This window comes from Athene noctua, chromosome 11 (assembly GCF_965140245.1).
Source record: "Athene noctua chromosome 11, bAthNoc1.hap1.1, whole genome shotgun sequence".
NCBI lineage: Eukaryota > Metazoa > Chordata > Aves > Strigiformes > Strigidae > Athene > Athene noctua.
In genome coordinates this window covers 9,411,629-9,432,538 of record NC_134047.1, presented here as the reverse complement: position 1 = coordinate 9,432,538, position 20,910 = coordinate 9,411,629, and the positions used below count along the sequence as shown (strand labels likewise).

The window sequence follows — 20,910 nt, the reverse complement described above, 5'->3', positions numbered from 1 at the left end:
GCCCGGCTCCCCGCGGTCCCCGGGGATCCCCTCGGCCCCGGGCTCCCCCCGGCCGCCCCGCCGCCCCGCACGGTCCCGCCCCGCCCCGCCCCCGCCCGGCTCCCGCAGCGGCGGCGTTTCGGGGGTGGCGGCTCCTCCCGGCAGTGCGGTAGAGCGCGGCCGCCATTGCATCACGGCGCGCCCCGCGCTCGGCCGCGCCTCCATCCCGCAGCCCGGCTCCGGCTCCGGCACCGGCACCGGCGGGGGGCGGCGCAGCCGCAGCCGCAGGGAACGGCCGCCGCGGAGAGGGGGCGCGGGGAGCGACCCTCGGCCGGGCGCCGGCGCCCGCCCGGACCCGCGGTCCGCGCAGCGCCTGGGCGGCGGGGGCCGGGCGCGGAGGGGAGGGGAGGGGAGGCGGCCGCTGGGCGGGGATGCGCCGGCGGTGACGGGGCGGCGGGGTGCCGGGCGGGGGCCTGCGCCGGCCGCCATGGGGCCCGCCTGAGCGGCGCGGCCGCGGCGCACACAGCGGGGCCGGCCCGCCCGCGCCCCGCCGGCGGGGGCCAGGCCCGGGGCCGCCGCCGGCCCCCCGGGGCGCCGCGCTCCCGGCCCGGCGGCGCGGCGCCTCCCGGCCGGCGCCCCCCTGCGGGCGAGCGGCGCGGCGGCGGCGGCCGCCCCCGGGCCCGCGGGCCGGGCATGGGCGGCGCGGCGGCGGGCGGGCGCTGAGGCGGGCGGCGGCAGCATGGAGGCCATCTGGCTCTACCAGTTCCGCCTGATCGTCATCGGCGACTCCACCGTGGGCAAGTCCTGCCTCATCCGCCGCTTCACCGAGGGGCGCTTCGCCCAGATCTCCGACCCCACGGTGGGCGTGGATTTCTTCTCCAGGCTGGTGGAGATCGAGCCGGGCAAGAGGATCAAGCTGCAGATCTGGGACACGGCCGGGCAGGAGCGGTTCCGGTGAGACCTGCGGCGGCGGGGCCGGGCGGGCCGGGAGCTGCGGGGCTGGGGCCGGCTTCCCCCCGCTCGTGTGCCGGGGCCCGCACCGCGGCTGAGGCGCTTGGCGGATGACACAAAGAAGGGTCGAATCGCACCTTTTGCCCCCCAACCACTCCCCCCCCCCCCAGCGCTGTGCCCAAAACGCGCCGGGTCAGCGTCCCGCGTCGTGTACCCGGGGCTTGTGTCCAGCCCCGAACGGCCGCGGGTGGGGGTGCGTAGGGTAGGGTGGGATGTGGAGCAGCCGCCGTGGAGGGGGACGGAGCCCCAAGGCAGCGCTGGGGTCTGGGGGTGTTTCCCAGCCCTGCGCGGCATCCGAGGATGCAGCTCGGCAGGGAACGCGCCTGCTCCCCGTTGGTGCAGAGAGGCAGTAACCAGGATGTTTCATAGCTGAACGCACGTTTAGGCTCGCTAACCGCCATGGAATATGTGGTTTGATTCTCTGCAGCGACAGCAGAGCTCAGCTGTCCCTGGGACAGAGAAAGGCCGGGACTAACCCTTGGTGGTGGCTCGCAGGGGTCACAGGTGCGCTCCGGGGAGGGCCGTGCTGGGCGCTGCACGGGCACAGGCCGTTTGAGAGGTTAAGCCATAGTAACGGAGCCTCGAGGAGGAAGAATAAAGGTGGTGTGTGGGACCATGCCGAGTTCCCTACAGCGCTGTATTGTATGGTACAAACAGCAGGCGCAGTTTGAGCAGGCTCGGCCCCAGCTAAACAGGGAGCTGGTGGTGTCACAGGACACATGCTGTTCGGACAGGGCTTATGTGGAAGGGCTGCGAGTGTACCCCTCAAGTCCCTGCCTCCCGTTTGCTTCTATTTTCCATGCATCTTTAACCCTCATCCACTCTTTCTTCCTGCTCCCTCCGGGAGCACTTTTCTTGCTCCGCATCTCTGCGCAGCTTCACGTAGCTTCTACTTCTGTGCTGTAATGACTCGCCTGAGGAATGGTTTGGTTTCATTCAATAGCTGAAACCTCCCCTACCCCCACCCCTCTTGCCACCTTCCTTCGCATCTGTGGCGCTGGCATCTGGCCCAGGATGTGCAGTAGTCGGTCCTTATCCACTGACAGGTTTTTCTTCTGCTACCTTGCAGCCTTTCGGCGTGAGGAGCTGGTGCTTTATTCTGCTGAGAGGAGGTGCTTTAGCTTGCAGTTGCATCAGCTTCCAGCTTTGGATCTCGGGCTGAGGTCTGTAGAAAGCACGCCTGGGTGCCGTCCCCTGCTTCAGCCTTTGCTGTGAAGAGCAAAAGCTGTCAGATGGCTTCAATTTCCTTTCTTTCACACATTCGGAAGTTTGGGGCCCTGGAGGCTGCTTACCCTTAGTGCTGGCAGTTGACCCGGCCCGGCGCTCGGGTTGTCAGCATGATGAGCAGGCGACCTTCAGCGCAAGGGCAGGCTGCACTGCTGCGATGGGCAGCGGCATTTCAGAGGCAGGAAGAGTGCAAGGGGCAGGAACAGCGAGTGACATGAAAAAACACATCATGCAGCTTTGAAATGCCCTTGCTAAAGTGCAGAGTTAAATTCCCAATGTGAAAAGCTAGAGGGAAATGAGCAAACCCAGGTGCTTTTGTAGTGTGCTCTGAAGTATGAAGAAAACAGGCTAAAAGTCTGTTTTGCATTTATCCCTTTCAGATTGTCATTAGCCCTGTGACAAATTTCGCCCCATAAAGACAGCAGTTCTTGGGCTTCTCCTGCAAGCTGTTTTTCTTGGCAAAAGACAAGGTGTAGTTATTACTGGAATAAGCTGAAGCCCCTTGGACTTGTGGGCTTAAGCAAGAAGCACAATGGTGCAGGTGCTGTCCAGCACCCTTGAACTTTTTTGTCACAGCACAGGGAATTTCTTGAGAAGGACATTTCTAAGAATGAGCTCCACTTTGTCAGAGTTCTCTGATTTGAGCATTTCCAGTCTGCTTTGCATAGCTTTAACAGCTGCCCTGCAAGGAAGAAACCACTGTAGTTATTCTGAAGACACCACGTTTCTGCTCTTCTTGATCCCCGTTGTGAGCTCTTTCACTCTTCATAAATGAGAAGCAATTTCTGTGCAGTCGAGGCTTAAATTACAGTTAAGCATGTGCCGTTCTATTGTGCCAGCTTAGGCACCAAAACATGCTACGTGGGGCAGCGTTGAGGCTGCTTTGGAGCTGTAGAGGAGCAGGGTCCAATTCCTCCTGGATTCAGCAGGTCTTGCCCATCTCTGGTTGCTCAGATACTGTGATTTCCTTGTCTGAAACGTGATGTTGTGTAATGCTAACAAAAGCAAAAGCATGTGGAGCCCTCACTCCCTGGAACTGAGTACCACCACCTACAGCAGAGCTGTTTGCTTCCAGCCAGCAGCTCTCCGTCTGCTGAGAGGGAAAGGCTGGAACAAACAGGCACAGACCCCGGGTACAAGAGTCCCTACCACAGGTATAGAGTGGGGCAGAGTCCCCACAGGCACAATACCTTTATGTTAAAACTTGGCCAAAATAGGTGCAAATCCCTGTGGCTGCTCTGCATGAGCATGTAGGAGCATGGCGGGAGAAGGGAAGGTAGGAGTTCTGGAAGGGAATTGGGGAGTGATGTGCAGCATGAAGGCGGTGTAGTTTGCTTTCTGTGGGTCGGTAGGGAAAACAGCCTGTGAAAGAGGCTTTGAAAAAAGGCACTGAGACCTTCACCTAGTTTTTTCTCAAAGCAGCATTCAGTTTAGATCCTGTCATGTCTTTCAGAAATACCTGAGGCGTTGTTGATGTTGGCAAGGAGGGGGCAGGGTTGATGGCATGGAACACAAGGCAGAAGCAGAAATGCCTGTGTGGGGGTGAATTCAAAGCACCAATATCTGTTTGCAGCTGACTAGATAGCAAAAGGCAGATCTAGTTCCCTCAGTGCCAAATGTGCAGAGCTACTGTTGACCCTCAGCCAGATAATTGGGAGAGGAGAAATTATCCAAATGCAGCCAACTATCTTATTTTCCTCTCTTCTGGCTTTTTTTCAGTTTTGGCTCTGGATTTTCACTCGTCAGTGCATGTCTGTTGATAAAGCAATTCTTGAAAACTCCAGTTCACCCTTTCTTGGGGCAGTTTTTCTAGGTCCACATGCTGCAGGACCAAATAACCCCTAAGAAAGTTTGCATGTCCAAAAAGTACCTTGTCCCAAGGTAAAAATGCAGCAGTGCTTACATTTTCCCAGCAAGAAAGGTTCAGGCCTGAGTGTGAATTCCTCCAGGGACTGAAATCGATCATTGCTTCTGGATTTAGAATGAATCCGTGACTTTGCAGAACCACCACAGTTTTACAGCTTCTTGGTTTTTCCATATGCAGTAGCCATTGAACTGTAGCTCTGCTCAGCCTCACGGTCTCGGCTTCGCTCCATCGCCCTGTGTTAGCTGATTTCATGTGCTGCTTCTGGCAGCACTGAAGTCTGCCCTTGCTTGGAAGAGTTGTGGAAGATGTGCTCCATTTCTCAGCCTGCGGTTTGGGGGTCTTCTTGGTTACTGTTTAATGCTGTCAGTATTTGGCAGGGACAAGACCAACAGTAATGCAGATTCCCCTAGGAAGCCGTTGTAGCATTTTGCTGTTACTCGGGAGGTCAGACTGTTTGCTCCTGCCAGCGTGTTGGCTGTAACATCGGTTTGACCAGTGGTGTAGTGTAGAAAGTGTAGGGGGTCAGTGGGTGTCCCTGTGCCAAGGCCCTGGGTACATGGAAGGGAGCTACAACCCATTGGTTTGCCTTCTGAACCCGTAGCCTCCTCCTTTTATATATTTGTCACAGTAAGTGTTTAGTTTCAAAAGAGTCCTTTAATTTGTTACAGTGCATCTAAACCAATGGGTTAGACAAGGTATGCAGAGAACTTCCGTGGCGGGGGGACGGGACTCTTTAGACTAACAGCAAAGGGCATACAGAAATCCCTGATAGAAAATAGAGACCGAAAATCGTGGGGTGGGATTTGTTACAGAGCGGTAATAAATCAGTGGGGCAGTTACCCAAGGGTGAAATCTTTAAGCCAAGGTCAGTTAGTTGTCTTCTTGAATGACAAGCTCTACAGATCACAAGCTGGAAGTGGTAAGACATTGCCTGAATGGCCTTCCCTGCCCTGTGGTCTGCAGGGTAGACAGGGTGGTGGTGATGCTGCTTTCTTAAACAAAGCTGTAGGTTCAGAAGGGCTACATTTGGCTTAAGGAAAAAAAAAATAAATCAGAAGACACAAACAAAGAAACAAACCCTCACCTGAAACTCACTCTGCCCTTCTTCCCAAACAGCTGTAACTTACACCTTTTGTTGTGGCTCATTCATTTCCAGGTCCATCACCAGAGCGTACTACAGGAACTCGGTTGGCGGACTCCTCCTCTTTGACATTACAAACCGCAGGTCCTTCCAGAACGTCCACGAGTGGCTAGAGGAGACCAAGGTGCACGTCCAGCCGTACCAGATCGTCTTTGTTTTGGTAGGTCACAAGTGTGACCTTGACACACAGCGGCAAGTCACCAGGCACGAGGCTGAGAAACTGGCTGCTGCATATGGTATGAAGTACATTGAGACCTCAGCTCGGGATGCCATTAATGTGGAGAAGGCCTTCACTGATCTGACTCGAGATATATACGAGCTTGTTAAAAGGGGGGAAATTTCAATCCAGGAGGGATGGGAAGGGGTAAAGAGCGGGTTTGTCCCAAACGTAGTGCACTCTTCAGAAGAAGTGGTGAAATCAGATAGGCGATGCTTGTGCTGAGCTCTTCTAGTGAGGCGAGTGGTGATGAACTCTACTAACCAAACGTACTTTACTAAGTGAACTCAGTGTGACAGAAGGGAGAGCAACACTCCCGTTGTGAACAGCCTCCCACGTTGTTTTGGACACCAGAACAGACCCCGGAAAGAAATGTTCTGTTCCAAATAACCTTTCAGAACTGGGGGCTACAAACCTAAAGGAGAGTGAGTGAGGGTGCGTGTAGATGTTGTGAGGAGCCAGGCAGCAGAAATGAAGGGTTGCACGAGACAGGAGAGAGTATATAAAAAGAGCTGAATGGGCTGGCACACACCAGGGTACTGTACATGTCCTCTTTTAAGTAAATCCATAGCTCCATGCTGGGTAGTGAAGCCACAGTACGGATACTTTAGTAGTATGACAAATGGGCAGATAGAGAGAAAGAAAGAGGACATCTTTGTTTGTGCCAGCTGTTTATTACAAGGAAGGTGTCAAGGCAGCACAGATACTGTTTCCTCATGAGGCCAGCTCCACAGGAAAAGTTTACTGACATGGTATGCACACTCCCGAATTTTCTTTCTGATGTTCTTGAACCTAATTCAATAGCAAAGATTATTCTGTGGGATTTAAAGAGGAAAACAGTAGTTATTTGTTTGGTAATTAAAATTTAAATTCCCACCGACCCCCCCCCCCAGTAGTGCTTTTCTTGCTGTGCTGTACTGGGCTTCTAAGTGGCAACTCCTGTTCCAGTAATTATTCAATGCATTTTTACGCATTTACTGCCTAGGTGAGTACCTTGAAAGTACCCTGAGTTCAGGGCTTTCCAACAGAATTGTGATCAAGAGCATAAAGAGAGAACCATGTCCTCATATGTTATATCTTAAGGCTGGGGTGTTGCAGCCAGGTGGGACACACCAACATTTCTGTCTTGCTAACAAACAGCACTGTGCTGACCTTCTGGGTGTCTTACCAGCCAGGTCACAAGGACGAATGGGAAGGAGGGGAAAATAAAAAAAATTTAAAAACCCCAACAAACCAACAAAATAATAATAAAAAAAAACAAACTTGAAAAGCTTAACTCAGGTGCATCAGACATCCTAAAAGGTGAGATTTGCTTTTAAAGAAGTTAAATAGCATGGAAAGCAACAGCTTCCATCAGTACTCTCTGCTGTTAAAGTGTCATTTTTCTTTCTTTGGCATCTGTGGAGAGCTAGCACTGGGAAGGAGGAGCACACAACAGAAGTGTCTGAGCGGGTGGAAAGGAAAGCCACAAGACAAGCTCAAGAATAAAATTTGTTTTCCTCCATGTTTTAATTTGACAAAAGAAGATCCATCTCAGGTTGGTCATCACGGGGTGGCAGCCATGTTCCAAAAGCTCTGTATTGGTGGATGTTTTCTGGGAATGCCATTCACCACTTAGGAGCTTTGCTTCTGCTAAGTTTTAACTTAAGCTTTTGAAGTGCAGCAGGGTAATGGTGCTCCTGTAGCAAACTAGGGAAGTTCAGCCTATTAAAAGCAAACAAACAAAACTATAGTGACTTCTTTTTTACTCAAGTTTGCAAGCTTTATACACCAAACTGCTAATGGGCAGGAGGGAGGGATTAGTTAAAAAACACAGGACGCATCTAGCGTATGATTTTAGGCCTCTAAGTAGAGAAGAATAAAATACTTCTTAGAGCTTTTTAAGCTACCCCATCTATAAAAGTGTGGGTCTTCTTGATTGCTGTCGAGTTCAGACTGTTTTCCCCTTTGAACATGTTCTCACGGTTTGCAGCACACGGGCAGGTCTCCATGAGGAAAAAAACCCCCCGTGGTTTCTATGTTAAAGCTGTGAAAAGAAAAACAACCAACAAACCCAACAACCAAAACCCTAGAAATGAGTAACATTTTTATCTTCATTGTTCTAGGAACAGCATCAGTTCCTGAGCCCTGCAGGGGGCCAGCAGTGCTCGTGCCTGCTGGGGGGGGGCACTGGGAGCAAATCAGCGGAAGGGAGGGCGGCAGGGGCCTAGCACCTTCCAGTAAGCTTGTCGCTGCCAACCCCCCATCGCTCCTGAGTAGGCTGTAAACGTACCAGGAAACTTGTCCTAAAGCCCAGGGAATTCCAGGCAGATTCAGTTGTGGTCAAGTTGAGTACCCTGAAGATATTAAAAAAAAAAAAAAATCCCTTTACAAAATCTCTTTCTAGGTAAGCAAAGCTGGAGAAGATTGATGCAGCGAGCGCCACAGGAGCTTGGCTGCCATGGGCTCTCGTGGGCTGACGCCAGTGGAGAGCGGGAGGTTTGCTCGGACCAGGTCTGTTAGACACATTCTCAAAGGCAAGGACAAACAAGTACGAAAGGGTCAGGTTCTTCCTTCTCTGAATGGAAAGTTCGCCAGGCAGACACCTTGGGCTGCCAGGGTGGGGCTGGCCAGGAGGCATGTCTTGGGCTGCAGAGCTGGGGCAGCAGGGCGGGAGCGCTACTCCAGCAGCAGGCAGAAGCTGGCTCAAACGGCCTTCGAGCAGCACTAAGATTCTGTAATTCTCTGTGCAGAAACCTGGACAGCAGGGGAAAGATCACTTTTCACAACACAACCAATATTGTACTTAACGGGTTTTGGGCATTCCCCTTTACTGCTCCCTGAGAGAACTTCCAGAAAGCCTCAATCAGTAAGTGCATTCAGGCCTTCATAGTCAATTTTCAATTTAAAAATGCAAGTGTCATAATTCTAAAGAGGAACAGTACAGGAGGAAGTGTACACACTCTTAACTACTTAGAGGTAATAAATGGTTATATTAAATGATAGAGAAACCATTATCTACATCTTTTTCTAATTCCTTGCATTTTCTAGACAGCTTATTAAAATATAGGAAATGTAGATTCATCTGTACAAAATTTGGAATGTTTTTTCTAAGATGAACTTATAGGATATGCTAAGAATTCTTTTCTAACAACTGGTTTTAATGCTTTGACTTCTAGTGCAAGAGGGACTTAGAGAAATCAGAAGGTGATACCTTTCACAGGATAAAGGTCAGGAGCTCTTTTACTCTAGGACAAAAAGAAGAAAAAAAAAAAAAAAAAGAAAAAGCTAACTGTGGTCTCTTCCACATGTTAAAAACAATCTGCATGTTAGATTGAAATTGCTCAGACCCTCCAGAATAAAAGCATACTATACACTTTCCTCGCTTTCTGTTATGCTCTGTAACGAAATGTGAAAATAATGCTGTATTTAGCTGTCTGTATGTGACTGAAAATATGCTTGTATTTAGCAGAATGGTTACTATGTGATAATGTGAAATCCAAAACTTGTAAAGAAACTTTGGTGGCTTTTTTTTCTTTCCCCCTCCCCGTTCTTTATCAGTAAGCTGTCTACTACCTGTACCACTTCTGTACCGCAGCCGTAACTGGAAGTCTAACATGGACTGGCTCAACAATAAACAGGCACTCTTTGCAACAGCATCCACTGTACACTTTTCTCCAAAGGCCCTGCTTACATCTTCAGAACCAGTTTTTTTCTCGCAGAGAAAAAACAGTAAAACTCCAGAAACACTGGCCCTTCTAAACCAAACCAAACCACCCCCAAACACAGCCCCTGCTCCCTGCAGCAGCAGCCAAAACCAGCCTCAGCCCTGCCGGAGGCCTCTCGGCAGCCGGCGCAGGAGCTGAGCCAGCCCCTGCGGACCAACCTCCCGTCCTTACTCCAGGTAGCAAAAGGCTTCACAGCAACAGCCGCAGCAACGCTGGACCAGGATCGGGCACCGGGAAGCGCGAGTCCTTGTCTGTAAGTTGGTTGGTTTGTATTTACTTCCTATCAAACAAACAAAACCCCACCCAAAACATGAGTTATGATGGCCCTGGCCATCTCCCATCCCCCCCAGCCTGCAGCCTCCTGCGCGGTGCCAGCTCTAACGCGGCCCCCCCGCCGCACCCGCATGAGGTCACTGCCAGTTGCACACAGTACGTATTTTGCTCGTGCAGAAATGCTTAACTCGCCGTTTCATTGTGCGCAACAAAGGCAGGCAGTCGCTGCCTTCGGACCAGCCCGAGGGAGGGGGGCTCACGCTTTAGCCTGTGGGGATCTCGTTAATCCAAATGGAAGAGAAAATGGCCAGAGAACCCAGGCCCTGTGTTTGCAGCTGCCTCTCCTGTCATTGCTGATGCTCTTCGAAACAGGAGAGAAGCGGCCCGAGCCCCACGCTCAAGCCTCGTGGAGCAGCGGGCAGATAGATACCCCTTACTCAAATTGTACGTTGGGGCTCAACGTTTCTCCGCTACAGCCAAAGACCAAAGGGTGTCGCCCTGCAGGGAAGGCAGGGACAAGCCAAGCCTGGGTGCTTACCTGTGACCATCCCCGTTTTTCACCGGCCACAGCGCTGTCCCAGCAGGTGCTTGTATGCACAAATTCAGATGTGCTGACTCACACTCCCCATTTCATTCAAGCCAGTATTCAGCAGCTACACTTCTCACATCTGCTGCTTCAATTGGATTTTTTCACCCCCCTGCCCCCAGTTAAGGGAGGGAAACACTATAAAAGACCACACATCAGATTCCTGGCTTTCTCCCACAAAGAAAGATGCACAAAAACAGGTGTTTGCCACAACTGTTTAGTTTTACTATTTTAATATCATGAAATAAAAGTACAAAAAATTTACAGGTATATTGTTTCTTACATGAAGATCAAACAAGTTAACATTTGCATTTATTTTGCAGTGAAACCTGTATTCTCAATCACAGAATGTGAATATTAGCCACTGACATCACCGCTGAGCACTTCATTTTAGAAAGGAACTGCAGAGGTAAAAGGCAACAATCTTGCAAGGCTTCATAAGAACCAAAAAAATACTCCAGCTGTTAACACCAGAAGTCATGCTTCAGTAACCCATCCTTATCTAATACAGGTTTCACCACCTGGGGGGCTGAGAGTGTTAAGACATCTGAACTGGACATCTTGTCTAAGGGATCGTAAATAGGGGGGTTCTTGTTTACAGGCTATCAGCATTTTGGTGTCCTTGTTCAACGCATTTGCAAAAATGAGCAATGTGTGCACATGTATGAAAAAGAACGGGGTGAGATCACCTGCAGTCTCGACATAGCTTGTGCTGTTTCCTCCGTTTACCACTCCTCTCTGAAGACAAGTCACAAACTGTTGTGTGTAAAGTGCTGAGAGTTCAGTAACAGGCAGTTAACTAACCAATAACTATTAAAAACAATTCATCCAAAGGGGGTATCCCGGAATGCGTACAGGTTGATGCTGCCAATTAACTGACCGAAACAAAATCCAAGCCCTCACTGTATATTTTGTTTCCTAGAACATTACAGCTGTGTGTCTTCCCAGCCCCAGTCGACTTAACTTCATCAGCTGTACACAGAGATGAAAAAGTAAACCCCTGCATTACCTTAACCTGATAAAATGTCAGACTCCATTTCATACGTGCCCCTCAACTTTTCAGACAAGCTTTCAGGTAGAAATTTATTTGTGACAGACCGGTCTGGTCAAAATACTCTGTCCTTTGCTGGACTGTGTGGTGCCTTTTCAAATAATTAATTTCATGAAGCATGCATGAAACCAAATTTTGAGTTTACAAATAAATAAAATGGTGCTCACCATTAGTTTTCATATATTTTACCATTTACTGAAATGCTTAAAGTAACTCAGTCCCTTAAGAATGAACTCTGGGGGTGTTTAAATAAAAAATATTTGGAAATTGAAACGACATTTAAAATTGGCAAAACTATGCTTTGTTTTTGGAAGGGTCTTGCTTGTTTCTTCTCTTTACATCCCAATTATAAACTCTAGCCATATCTGAGGGTGTGGAATTAAGGAAATAGTTCATGCATTCAGAAAAGAAAAAAAAAAAAGGCAAAAAGCGGGTTATATAGTTGACTACACTTAATTGTAACAGTCAGTATAGAAACCATTTAATGAAAGCTGACTTGGTGCAAAGCCTTAATGCTCAGGAATACTAATAACTGTTAATAACTGCAGCATTTATACCATTTGATTTAAAACCTCCAAAAATATTACAGAGAAACAGACTTTTAGTTTTACTTTAACAGCTAACTCTTTCCTGATTTCAGTCAACCTGCCCATATTGGCTGTATTTGCCTACCTCAGGCACCCACAACCTACTGCAGCACTAAGACAGCCTAAGTATTAACTTGAAAAAACAGGAAGTTGTGCCTTTGTTTACTAGACCTAATACTTCAGTTGACAGCTACCCTCATCATTAAGATAGTTTTTAAGTAGAAAGTATTAAAAAACCCACACAGCCTGGCAGTGGTTCATGATAGTATAAAGAAATTAAAAAAACCAGTTAAGCAATGCCTAAGCTAGCACCAAGCTTGCTGCAGCAGGGCTTCCGTTCTTGGAGAACGTTGCGATGGCAGCTGAATGAGGTATGAGTAGCAACAGCCCGAAGAACAACATTCATACGCTCTAGAGAGGAAGGAATAGTGGCTTTGCTCTGCAATGGCCACCTGGCCATCACCCCCAGCACGATCCACGCTTCCCGCTCGCGCCCAGCGCAGGGCTGCAGCCACCGCCGCAGGGTTCACGGGGACCCCATCACAAACACGAGCTTGGCTACATCCAACACACCAGCCCCCAGCTCAGCACAGGAAACAGCATCCCGCCTCACTGCTAGAGAAGGTTAAGTTCCCCGAGTGCTCCAGAATTTTAAGGGCACTCAGTCTAAAGATGAAAACACATCCGGAAATTTGGTGATTACCTGTATGTTAGCTTTCACATACACCTCTGCCCCCCCCAATAAAATAAAAGGATACTGACTTCTGTAGTGGTGAACTGATCTCTAAGAAAATCCAGGTCTTCCTCTAGAAGATCAAGGTTTCTTGTGGCTGTTGACAAATTCTTCTCTAACAAAGCCTGAGCTTCATCAATATCATATTCAAGCATCACATTGGCCTAAAAAAAAGAAAGATTGATCAAAGCTTTTACTCCTGCATTGCAAGCAATAAGCTACAGCAAGTTTATTTCAGGTTGATGTTTGTAACTTGCCACATTAACAAAGGGCTGTCCTGGCAGGCCAAGATAACAAGATTCGGGAAGAGCAATGTCAGAATCCATCTGAGGCCTCCACCACTTCAGTAACTGAGGAATAAATCCCTCTAGTGACTGAAAAAAAAAGTTCACTTCCTATAGCTAAGCAACAAGGGATTTCTCTCCCTGTGGATTGCGTTCAGCCTTTCAGATATCAGTATCTCATCTTCACCATATCTGAAAAGCAAGAGACTTCTTTTTTCTTAGCAGCACCTTTCAAGTACCACACAACTCCAGAAACAGTTTTTGTTGCATTCAAGCTTAACCTTAGGATTTCTGTGTGGAACACTGACAAACAGCCTAATGGCACCCATCATCAACAAGAAGTATTACAGGTATTTAAAGATACAACATGTATAAATGTCCAATCCTATACTGTGGCAATTTTTAATGTACAAATCTTTATTTCAGTAAGAAGCTACCACATGAAGAGATAAAAGAGCAGTATCAAGTGAAGATGCACAGCAAAGCTTTGTCCCATTCAAGAACTGTGCACTGAGCAGAGGCACGAACTAGACATAGATCCCCCCTGGGATGCTACACAGAGCTGCAAGAGTTAGATAAGCCATTCTTCTTTTAAAATAACTAGAAGACATAGTTTCCCCAATAATAGCAATATGCATAACCCAACACGCAGACTATAAGCAACAAGGAGGAGAGGCAGAAGGCCAAGAACACCTAAATATAATAAACTGCTTGTGGCATTTCATTATAGTTTTTCTGTATGAACCATCAATAGGATGAATTTCCTCTCATATTGTTACAAAATAAACCTGGGATGCTCCATGAAAGTCGGTTTGTGAATTCTGAAGACAGTCTCTTAAAAGCAACAGGTATCAGACAAATCTCTTTTTATGGTAGAAAAGAAGCAGGAGAGGTTGGGAGTAACTGCCCCATCAGTCCGGATGCTGCACGTGTCAACCATGTCTCTGAACTAACCAAGCCGTTTTTGTTTGGCAGTCAACGCAGGAATTTGGGAACATCCAGTATTTAAAAGTCTCAGACTAAACAGTAGCAGGTTATGTCCACATATAAGGAAGCCTCTGAATACAAAATATCCCAACCTGATTTCACTTAAGTACTTAGAAATCTGTGTTGTGAGTTCTGATTCCATCAGTCTTTAGCATAAATTCCACTCTAAATGCTGGCAGGTATTTGCAACAGAAATCCCGTAATTCCCTAAAAACATGCATGAAAAGGGAAAGCAAGGTGCTAATTACAAATGTAGAGAAGATGGGAAGCTACTTGCCAAACTTATTTTAGGCACATTCCCATCCCAGGCAATCCTGGGTGGTAATTTGAACCACAAAGTGATAGAAGGGTAAGGAAAACATTCATGAATATGCTTTTTGGAAAGAGCAATCCTCCAAAACTACAATTCTCCGAAGTTTTACTGGTCAGCTCAAATAAAATTGAACAGGAAATCTTTACTAACACATTGAAATTGTCTTGCTAGGTTTTGCCCTGCTGACAGGACACAGCTCCACTATGAACACATGAAGAGAATTATGCTCACAGCCACTAGAAGTACAGATGAGACAGCAACAAACACTGTCTTTTATAAGCCTGTTATAAGTTATTTAAACAGTTTCAGAGAAAGTTCCATTTTACTTACCCCCAACCACAAACAAACTTTATCTGTAGGAGGAACTGAAGCTTTGCAGTAGAGATTATCTGCCAATAAAAATCTGGTTTCCATTGGATTTGTGGAATCCTTAAGACAAATGATAAAACTTAAAATTGCTATTTTCACTGGAAACTTATGTCAAAGACAAAACTTACAGTAAAGAGCACACTTTTCTGCTTTTTTGCCATTGATACAGCATTAACTTGGGTGGAACTCTATGTGATTTTACTTCAATATTAAAGCTCCAAGAATAAAGCATTTTAAAAAGATATATTTAAAACAATACAGAAATCTCTATAAAGAATAGAGATGAAGTCAAAGCTTAGTGCAATCTATACACTATTAAAAGTGAAGTTTGCATTACAAACATTAACGTTTTGTGAACTAGCTTTCAAAAAGTACTACATACCTTTAAAAACAATTCTGTTATTTATAAAGGCATATTAAGTGTGCTCTCCAAAACATTTCTTGCAATGTGTTCTGTTAGGGTGGAAAGGTAGTTAGCTTTTCTCATACTCATTAGATATTCAAAATAGTTTACCTTTTTCTTCTGCATGTGTTTTAAAATTTCTAATGTCTGTTTAATTTCAGGAATCTGACTTTTTAGCCTGTGAATTAACAACAGTCATAATTTATTATTTTACAGAGACACAAAGTTTCCTAAACAAGTGATCAGTTTTATTATACAATCCAACCTCCATTTTAAAACTTGAAATTCTAACAGCTTTCCAGGCTTACAAATGCAGATTTGGAAGATACAGCACGTAAAGGCATCTATCTCAGCTACAGTTGCACCTGCCTCTTCATCACTGGTTTTCAGAAGCAGAGCAATACACACAGCTTTCAAACCAGAACGAACATGTATTAACTGTAACAGCTACCTGTTTACTAAAATGGTGTGTTTCTGCATATTTCTGATCTCCCTGGAGGAGAGGGAAACCTCAGCAGAAACACAGATAAAAACCACTGTAGGTAAAACAAAACAAGTGTGTTTCTTCTGAGGACCACAAACTATTCTAGCAAACAGTTTCAAGCTACAAGACTGGGCACTGTTAAAATGCAAGCTCTCTCCAGAGTTCAGGGCATCCCCCTCCTTGACAGTCCTTGCAGCAGCCTAGCAGATGCTGGGATCCCCACCGGCCTCCCAGGCTGCCCTCCTCTGCGACCACCAGGCTCAGGCTGCAGGGACTGCCAAAGCAGGCCTCCAGGTGGAAATTATGAGGGCTATTTGTCCATGAAAGAAGTTTAATTGAAAGAAAATATTACTTGAAGCTTTGATTTTAGCTTTTAAAAATTTGCTTCTTGCCTAGCTTCAGATCAAGACTGAAGCTACTGAAAAGAGATGAGATCACTAAACCAAAAGTTACAGGCTTGATACAGTACTCACTTGACAAAACGTATTCTTATTTACACTAGGCTGACAAAATTAAGAGACTACAGAAATACTGTCTGGCCTTAAAGGCTAATGACCAATTCAGCAATACTGTAAATTCTTTTGCATGTAATTCTCAGGAAGACGAAAGAAAAAAATCTGGGCTTTCCTAAAAGTACTGCAAACATTAGCTCTCCTAACATCAACATTTTACCTCTTGGGATATTAAAAAAATAGACTTATTTTTTTAAAAATACAGAACTATGCTAAACATTTTCCAATTCTGCAAAAATTATGACTTACCTCCTTTTCTTTTGAGCAAGATTAAGTTCCAAAAATTTATACTTCTGATACTGCTCATCCAACTTCTTAAGAACTACATCTGCTGTCTCATTTCCAGGCTGTTTCATAAAAGAATCTACATCTTCCTTTAAGGGGAGAAAGAAACCCTCAATGTTAGAAGAGTTTTACAGAAATCTAGATACAGTCATGCTATCATCTTACTGCAGCTAAGTATAGAAGGGTTTTTATATGTAAACAAACATTTTTTTCTGGAGTGAAGTACAAAATCATTTAGCTTGCTTTCTCAGCCACCTTCTCACTTCTCCCTCCTCCCTTTATTTGGTAGAGAACTACAGAATAGGAGTAAGGATTGTTTCATAACTGTATTTACTAGTACCTCATTAGTGGTGCTTTCAGTCCTGGCTGATGTCCAGTGACATCTAACAGGGATGGATACCCTCAGACCCCGGCTAAACTCTTGGTTTCCTATCTGCAAAGCAGGGATAATGCTTCTCTGTGGCTAATCAGATTAGGAACTATTTAGGGTAAGACTGGTGAAGGAAAATAATCACGGCCTGATCAAGCATGTTGTGGCAGAGAAAGAGGCAAAGGGGGGAAGACTGTAGTATGTGCTCAGGCAGGCGTTATGGTAGTAAACAGCTTGTCTTCAAAAGCTCCTTCTATAGTCAGCAGGAAGCCATGGAAACCTCTAAATCCCAGCCAGAGCTATGGTCAACTGGAAAAGCAGCCAGAGAAGACAGGCCTGAGCAGGCAAGGATGCTGACCTCTGCAAGTGCCTCCTTCAGACTCCCAGGAAGCAGATCATCTGCCTGCCGGCAGTGTTCTCCACCTCCCAAAAGGCATCTTGGGCCAGAGATCAACCACACGTTTCTGACCTTGACAACATTTACCTATGTAAAATTCAAGATGATTACACTCATCCACCGCAGTAATTCTGTAAAATCTGATGGAAACCTACCATAGGCCTCTTCAGCTTCTCCTTTTTAACTACGTGTTTCCATTCCATTAGTTTCACATCAGAAGACGACTAAAGTAACACGAGACATACAGCTGGTTCCCCTCATTATGACTCCTAGGCTCTCTTGCCTGAAGAAGCTTACTATGAAATTACCGAACCTAGGTAAGAAGTCACCCATCTTGCTCATCATTAAGGAAATCTGCAGTAGAAATATGAACTCCACAACAGACTTCAGCAGGCAGCACGATCTAGGTGGTACAACGGGACTCAGGAGACCACATTTCAGACTAACTGCCTGAAGAATGCCTTAAGGTACCTCACCAACAGAACGAGAAGCATTCCTGCCTCCTGATGAAGCCTGTAGAGAAGCTTTAACCAAAAAAACCAAGGATTAGATTCAGGCAAGTGTTGCAGAAGTGAGGCCTGAGGGATGTTTGGAAATAAAACTCCCTCTTGTGGAAGCTATTCTGCTCACGTAAATCACCCAAGACAGAAAAAAAAAGTAGGTGGGCAACAATTCACCCCTCACCTCTGCCTCAGTTAATGCCTGTTTGTACAGACAGGGAAGACAGAACCCAAGTCCCCTGAAAGGAAGATGCTGAGAAGTGAATCCAGGCTCCCTGTATACTGGTGATCTCCTCCCACCACATAATGCCCCAGTCCAAGGCGAGCTCAGATTCACCACCCAGGTTTTCCAACAGCAACTTCCAAGTCCCGCTGGTTGGGCTTTTGGCCCATCTTGCCCAACTGCAAGGCTGAGACATGATCATTTCTTTGACCTTGAACAGAACAGCTTTGTAGCAGAGCTGGGTGTCAATGCTATTAGGATCCCTGTTTCATGGTGTGTCACGCAGCATCTCAGCAGCAGAATTACTGTACAGGTTCTGCCAAAACTCATCTCTGTCTTTTTAGGAAGAAAATTCACTGGCAAAACACCACTGTTGTATACCATAAAGGTAACACAGTCTTTGCAAACTTCAAGCCAAGCTACACAAACACCGTAAAAGTCCTGAAATAGAGCGGGATAGCACATTCCCATGTGGCCTTATGTTTATCTTTTGAGTGATGACCCAAATAAAGAGCTGCAGGAACTCACTCTGCTTCTCCAGAGAGCTATTATCACCGATGGACATACACAGAGAACATGACAGAAGATACACATTTTCAGTGTCCTCCCACTCAAAGGCATGCTAAAGAAGGCAGAATAAGGAAGGCATTTTATTTGGAAACATCTGGACAACAGTGCAAAAGAAAACAGTTGAAAATTCTATCTGGAGTATTTTTTAAACTCCAGTAAAAACTTAAGTTAGTGCTTAATGTCCCTTGAAATCTGGAGAGGCACAAGAATTCACAGATCGATGCCTAAGAAAAGGTATCTGCCACAAACTGTTGAAGAGCCTTTACTGAATCAAGACACTTAAAGAAAACATCTCTGAAGACAAGATTCCCAATAAGACTGCCCACGTAGCACGTGGGGGGGCAAGTATCAAGTAACTGATAAGGAAGTCTTTATCATCATGAGTACATAATGCTTTTAAAACAGAAACCTATTTTCTTGAAGAAAAAACCTGTAATAAAAACCATCCTACAGACACTAGTATTTTCACTTTGTGGAGTGAAATAACATTAAAAACTTCTTAGCATATTCTTATTTTGAATTAAAAAGCCTATCTTAACATCTGTATCCAAGTACTCGAAGATCATCACTCGGGATCTTTTCTGCAGACACTTCTGTATTTGAATAAAGCACCTCTCAAAACTAAGAATTAGGAAACGTCAACAGGTTTTAGATCCAGACACAAAGTTATGAAGAACAGAGGGAGAGAACTAAACCACAAGGCCCAGAACTCTCCCAGGTTGCATGGTACAGCACGTGAGATGCTTCAGACACAAGTATCAAGAGGGACAAGCATGGAACCAAACGTGAACTGCATCAACAGCTACCAGCACAAAAATGAGGGATGTGACAGACACCCTCAAAGTGTTTGCTGAGGCTGGTTTTCTCCTGTTCCCCACCTCCACTGCAGCACAGACCACAAGTTCTCCTCTGTCATGATGATCAAGGTCTCGGAGTGCAGCTGAAGCCATGACCCTTTCCTTTCACTTGCATCTACATTAGTCTCCCATAAGGGGATGGAAGGAAGTTAGCCACAGGCAGCAATGGCTTTACATCCCAGTAAGATTTGCCAGACCCCAGTAACTGTTAAAGAACCTTAAAGAAAAAGTAGGATCTGGATGCACTGAAAGCAAGTTGTCCTGCACCCGTTTGTTGAAGACCTGTGCCCTAGCAAAACACACAGGTAATATATTTCTAGGTGTAGTACTTGTAAGTCAAATCAATTTATTTCTATAAGAGCAGTCGTACGTGATCAGTCCAAACTTCTCTGGCGAAGATATCGAGACAGATCTGAGAAATACAGATTCTCAAAGTCCAAGAAAATCTCAGTACTAAAGCAGCATGATAAAGAAAGTGTTCAGGGCACACATCTGACGTTTCAAGATGACACCAAGGCAGCCAGGTATAGCCAGTCTGATCAATACTTATTGATCAAACAAAATAAAACAGCCATCAAGACAGCACACCAAGACCTAGCTTATAGCAAGAAGTGAACATCGCATAATTTTGACATTATGTCACTGCGTAAGTCGATGAATTCTTCTTTTCAAACAGTCAACAGAATTATTAAATGCTTGGTAAATCACTTTTTAAAGTTAGATAAACAAGTTCAGCCTGCTTTCCAAAAGATATACATTTGCTGTTTTTTGAGAAGTCAGGAAACCTATCTAGACACTGCAGTTGCTTCTGCAGAGCGATTCTGGTCAATAGTCAAGAACATATTATGAGAGGAAGATGCAGGGAGAGGTGCCAGGTGCGCGGTCCGGCATTATCTGAGATGAAACAGAAGTGACAACACTGCTCCGCGCAGGAGGAGCCGTCCTAAGGAACCAAGGCTTGGTATGCACGACAGGAGAGTTCATTCATAACACGCTCATCATTGGCGTGTGAGTTAGCCAGTGAAATAAGATAGTAATGCTTTCAAACGGGGCTCTGAGTTTTCTGTAGAGCGTATTAATACTTAACCACGCCAAAACAGAATCTAAACAAAGCAAGTCACCCCATGCAAGTCCTCAGGACTAAAGCACCCCCCACTCCCGGGGCACAGCACCCTGCTGAGGGAAGAGAACTGCTGCGGTACGGGGCTGTCTCAGGCCGGCCACGGGCAGGGCAGGGCAGGGCAGGGCGGGCCGGGTCCGCGGGACAAACCCGTGGCGCTGGGCGCGGGCGGCCCGGGGGAGCGGACGGGAGGGCGCCGCAGCTCGCCCGCCTTGGCGGGGCCGGGCCGGCAGATCCCGCTCAGCCCCCACAGCCCAGCGGGGCGGGCCGTGAGGGGCAGCCCCGCCGCCTTCCCCGCCGTCCGCGCTCCTTCAGGCGCCGCCCGCCCGCCAGGCCGCGGCCCCGCCGCAGGTGCCGCCTCACAGGGGACGGGCCCGGCTGCTGAAGCGCAGCTCTCCCCATTACCCCCCCACCCCCACGCCGGGGCGCGGAGCAGCCCGGCCGGCGGAGCCGCCGCTCACCACGAAGACCGCCTCGGGGATGCCGAGGGGCCCGCGCTTCTCGCCCGCCGCCACCTCGCCGCACCCCGTCTCACTGCTGGTGGCCGCCGCCATCTTGGGGAACCGACGGTGCGTGCGCGGCCTTCGCCGGGACGGCGGCGTTCTACGTCATCACGCCAGCGCCGAGCGCGACTCCATCTATTGGCTGCCGGCTCTGCGGGACGCCGTGCGCGCGGGCGCTAGGCGGGACGGCGGCCGCCCAAGGCACCGCCCACTGGGGTCTGGGGCGGCGCCCGGCCCTCGCCGCGCCCAGCGGGCCGGAGCGCTGCGGGCCGCGCCGCGGGAAGGCGGAGACCTCTGAACTCCTCATTTACGATAGAGGCGTCCAAAGGGCCAGAACTGAAGTCGCCCTGTGTT

The 20,910-nt window shown here is 47.5% G+C and overlaps 2 protein-coding genes across 4 annotated transcripts; one reads left to right on the top strand and one right to left on the bottom strand.

Annotated features, from left to right (window-relative positions):
• The first annotated feature begins 647 nt into the window (after positions 1–647).
• On the top strand, positions 648–9,075 carry RAB39B (RAB39B, member RAS oncogene family). Of its 3 annotated transcripts, none has more exons than XR_012634340.1 (3): positions 648–933; positions 5,241–6,979; positions 7,829–9,075. XR_012634340.1 is itself a non-coding variant. In XM_074914986.1 (3 exons), exons 1-3 carry the CDS (start codon positions 719–721, stop codon positions 7,942–7,944), a joined length of 552 nt encoding a protein of 183 aa, XP_074771087.1. In that variant the 5' UTR covers positions 648–718; the 3' UTR covers positions 7,945–9,075. The 3 variants fall into 3 exon arrangements, 2 of the variants coding, with proteins under 2 accessions (XP_074771087.1, XP_074771086.1); XM_074914986.1 differs by having other exon boundaries at positions 5,241–5,461; XM_074914985.1 differs by having other exon boundaries at positions 5,241–9,075.
• Positions 9,076–10,209: 1,134 nt separating this feature from the next.
• VBP1 (VHL binding protein 1) lies at positions 10,210–20,638 on the bottom strand. The gene is made up of 6 exons (XM_074915381.1): positions 20,515–20,638; positions 15,981–16,105; positions 14,847–14,913; positions 14,294–14,392; positions 12,405–12,543; positions 10,210–11,424 (listed from the first exon to the last, which is right to left on the bottom strand). The coding sequence occupies exons 1-6, from the start codon at positions 20,605–20,607 to the stop codon at positions 11,354–11,356; spliced, it is 594 nt and encodes a 197-aa protein (XP_074771482.1). The 5' UTR covers positions 20,608–20,638; the 3' UTR covers positions 10,210–11,353.
• Between the last annotated feature and the right edge of the window lie 272 nt (positions 20,639–20,910).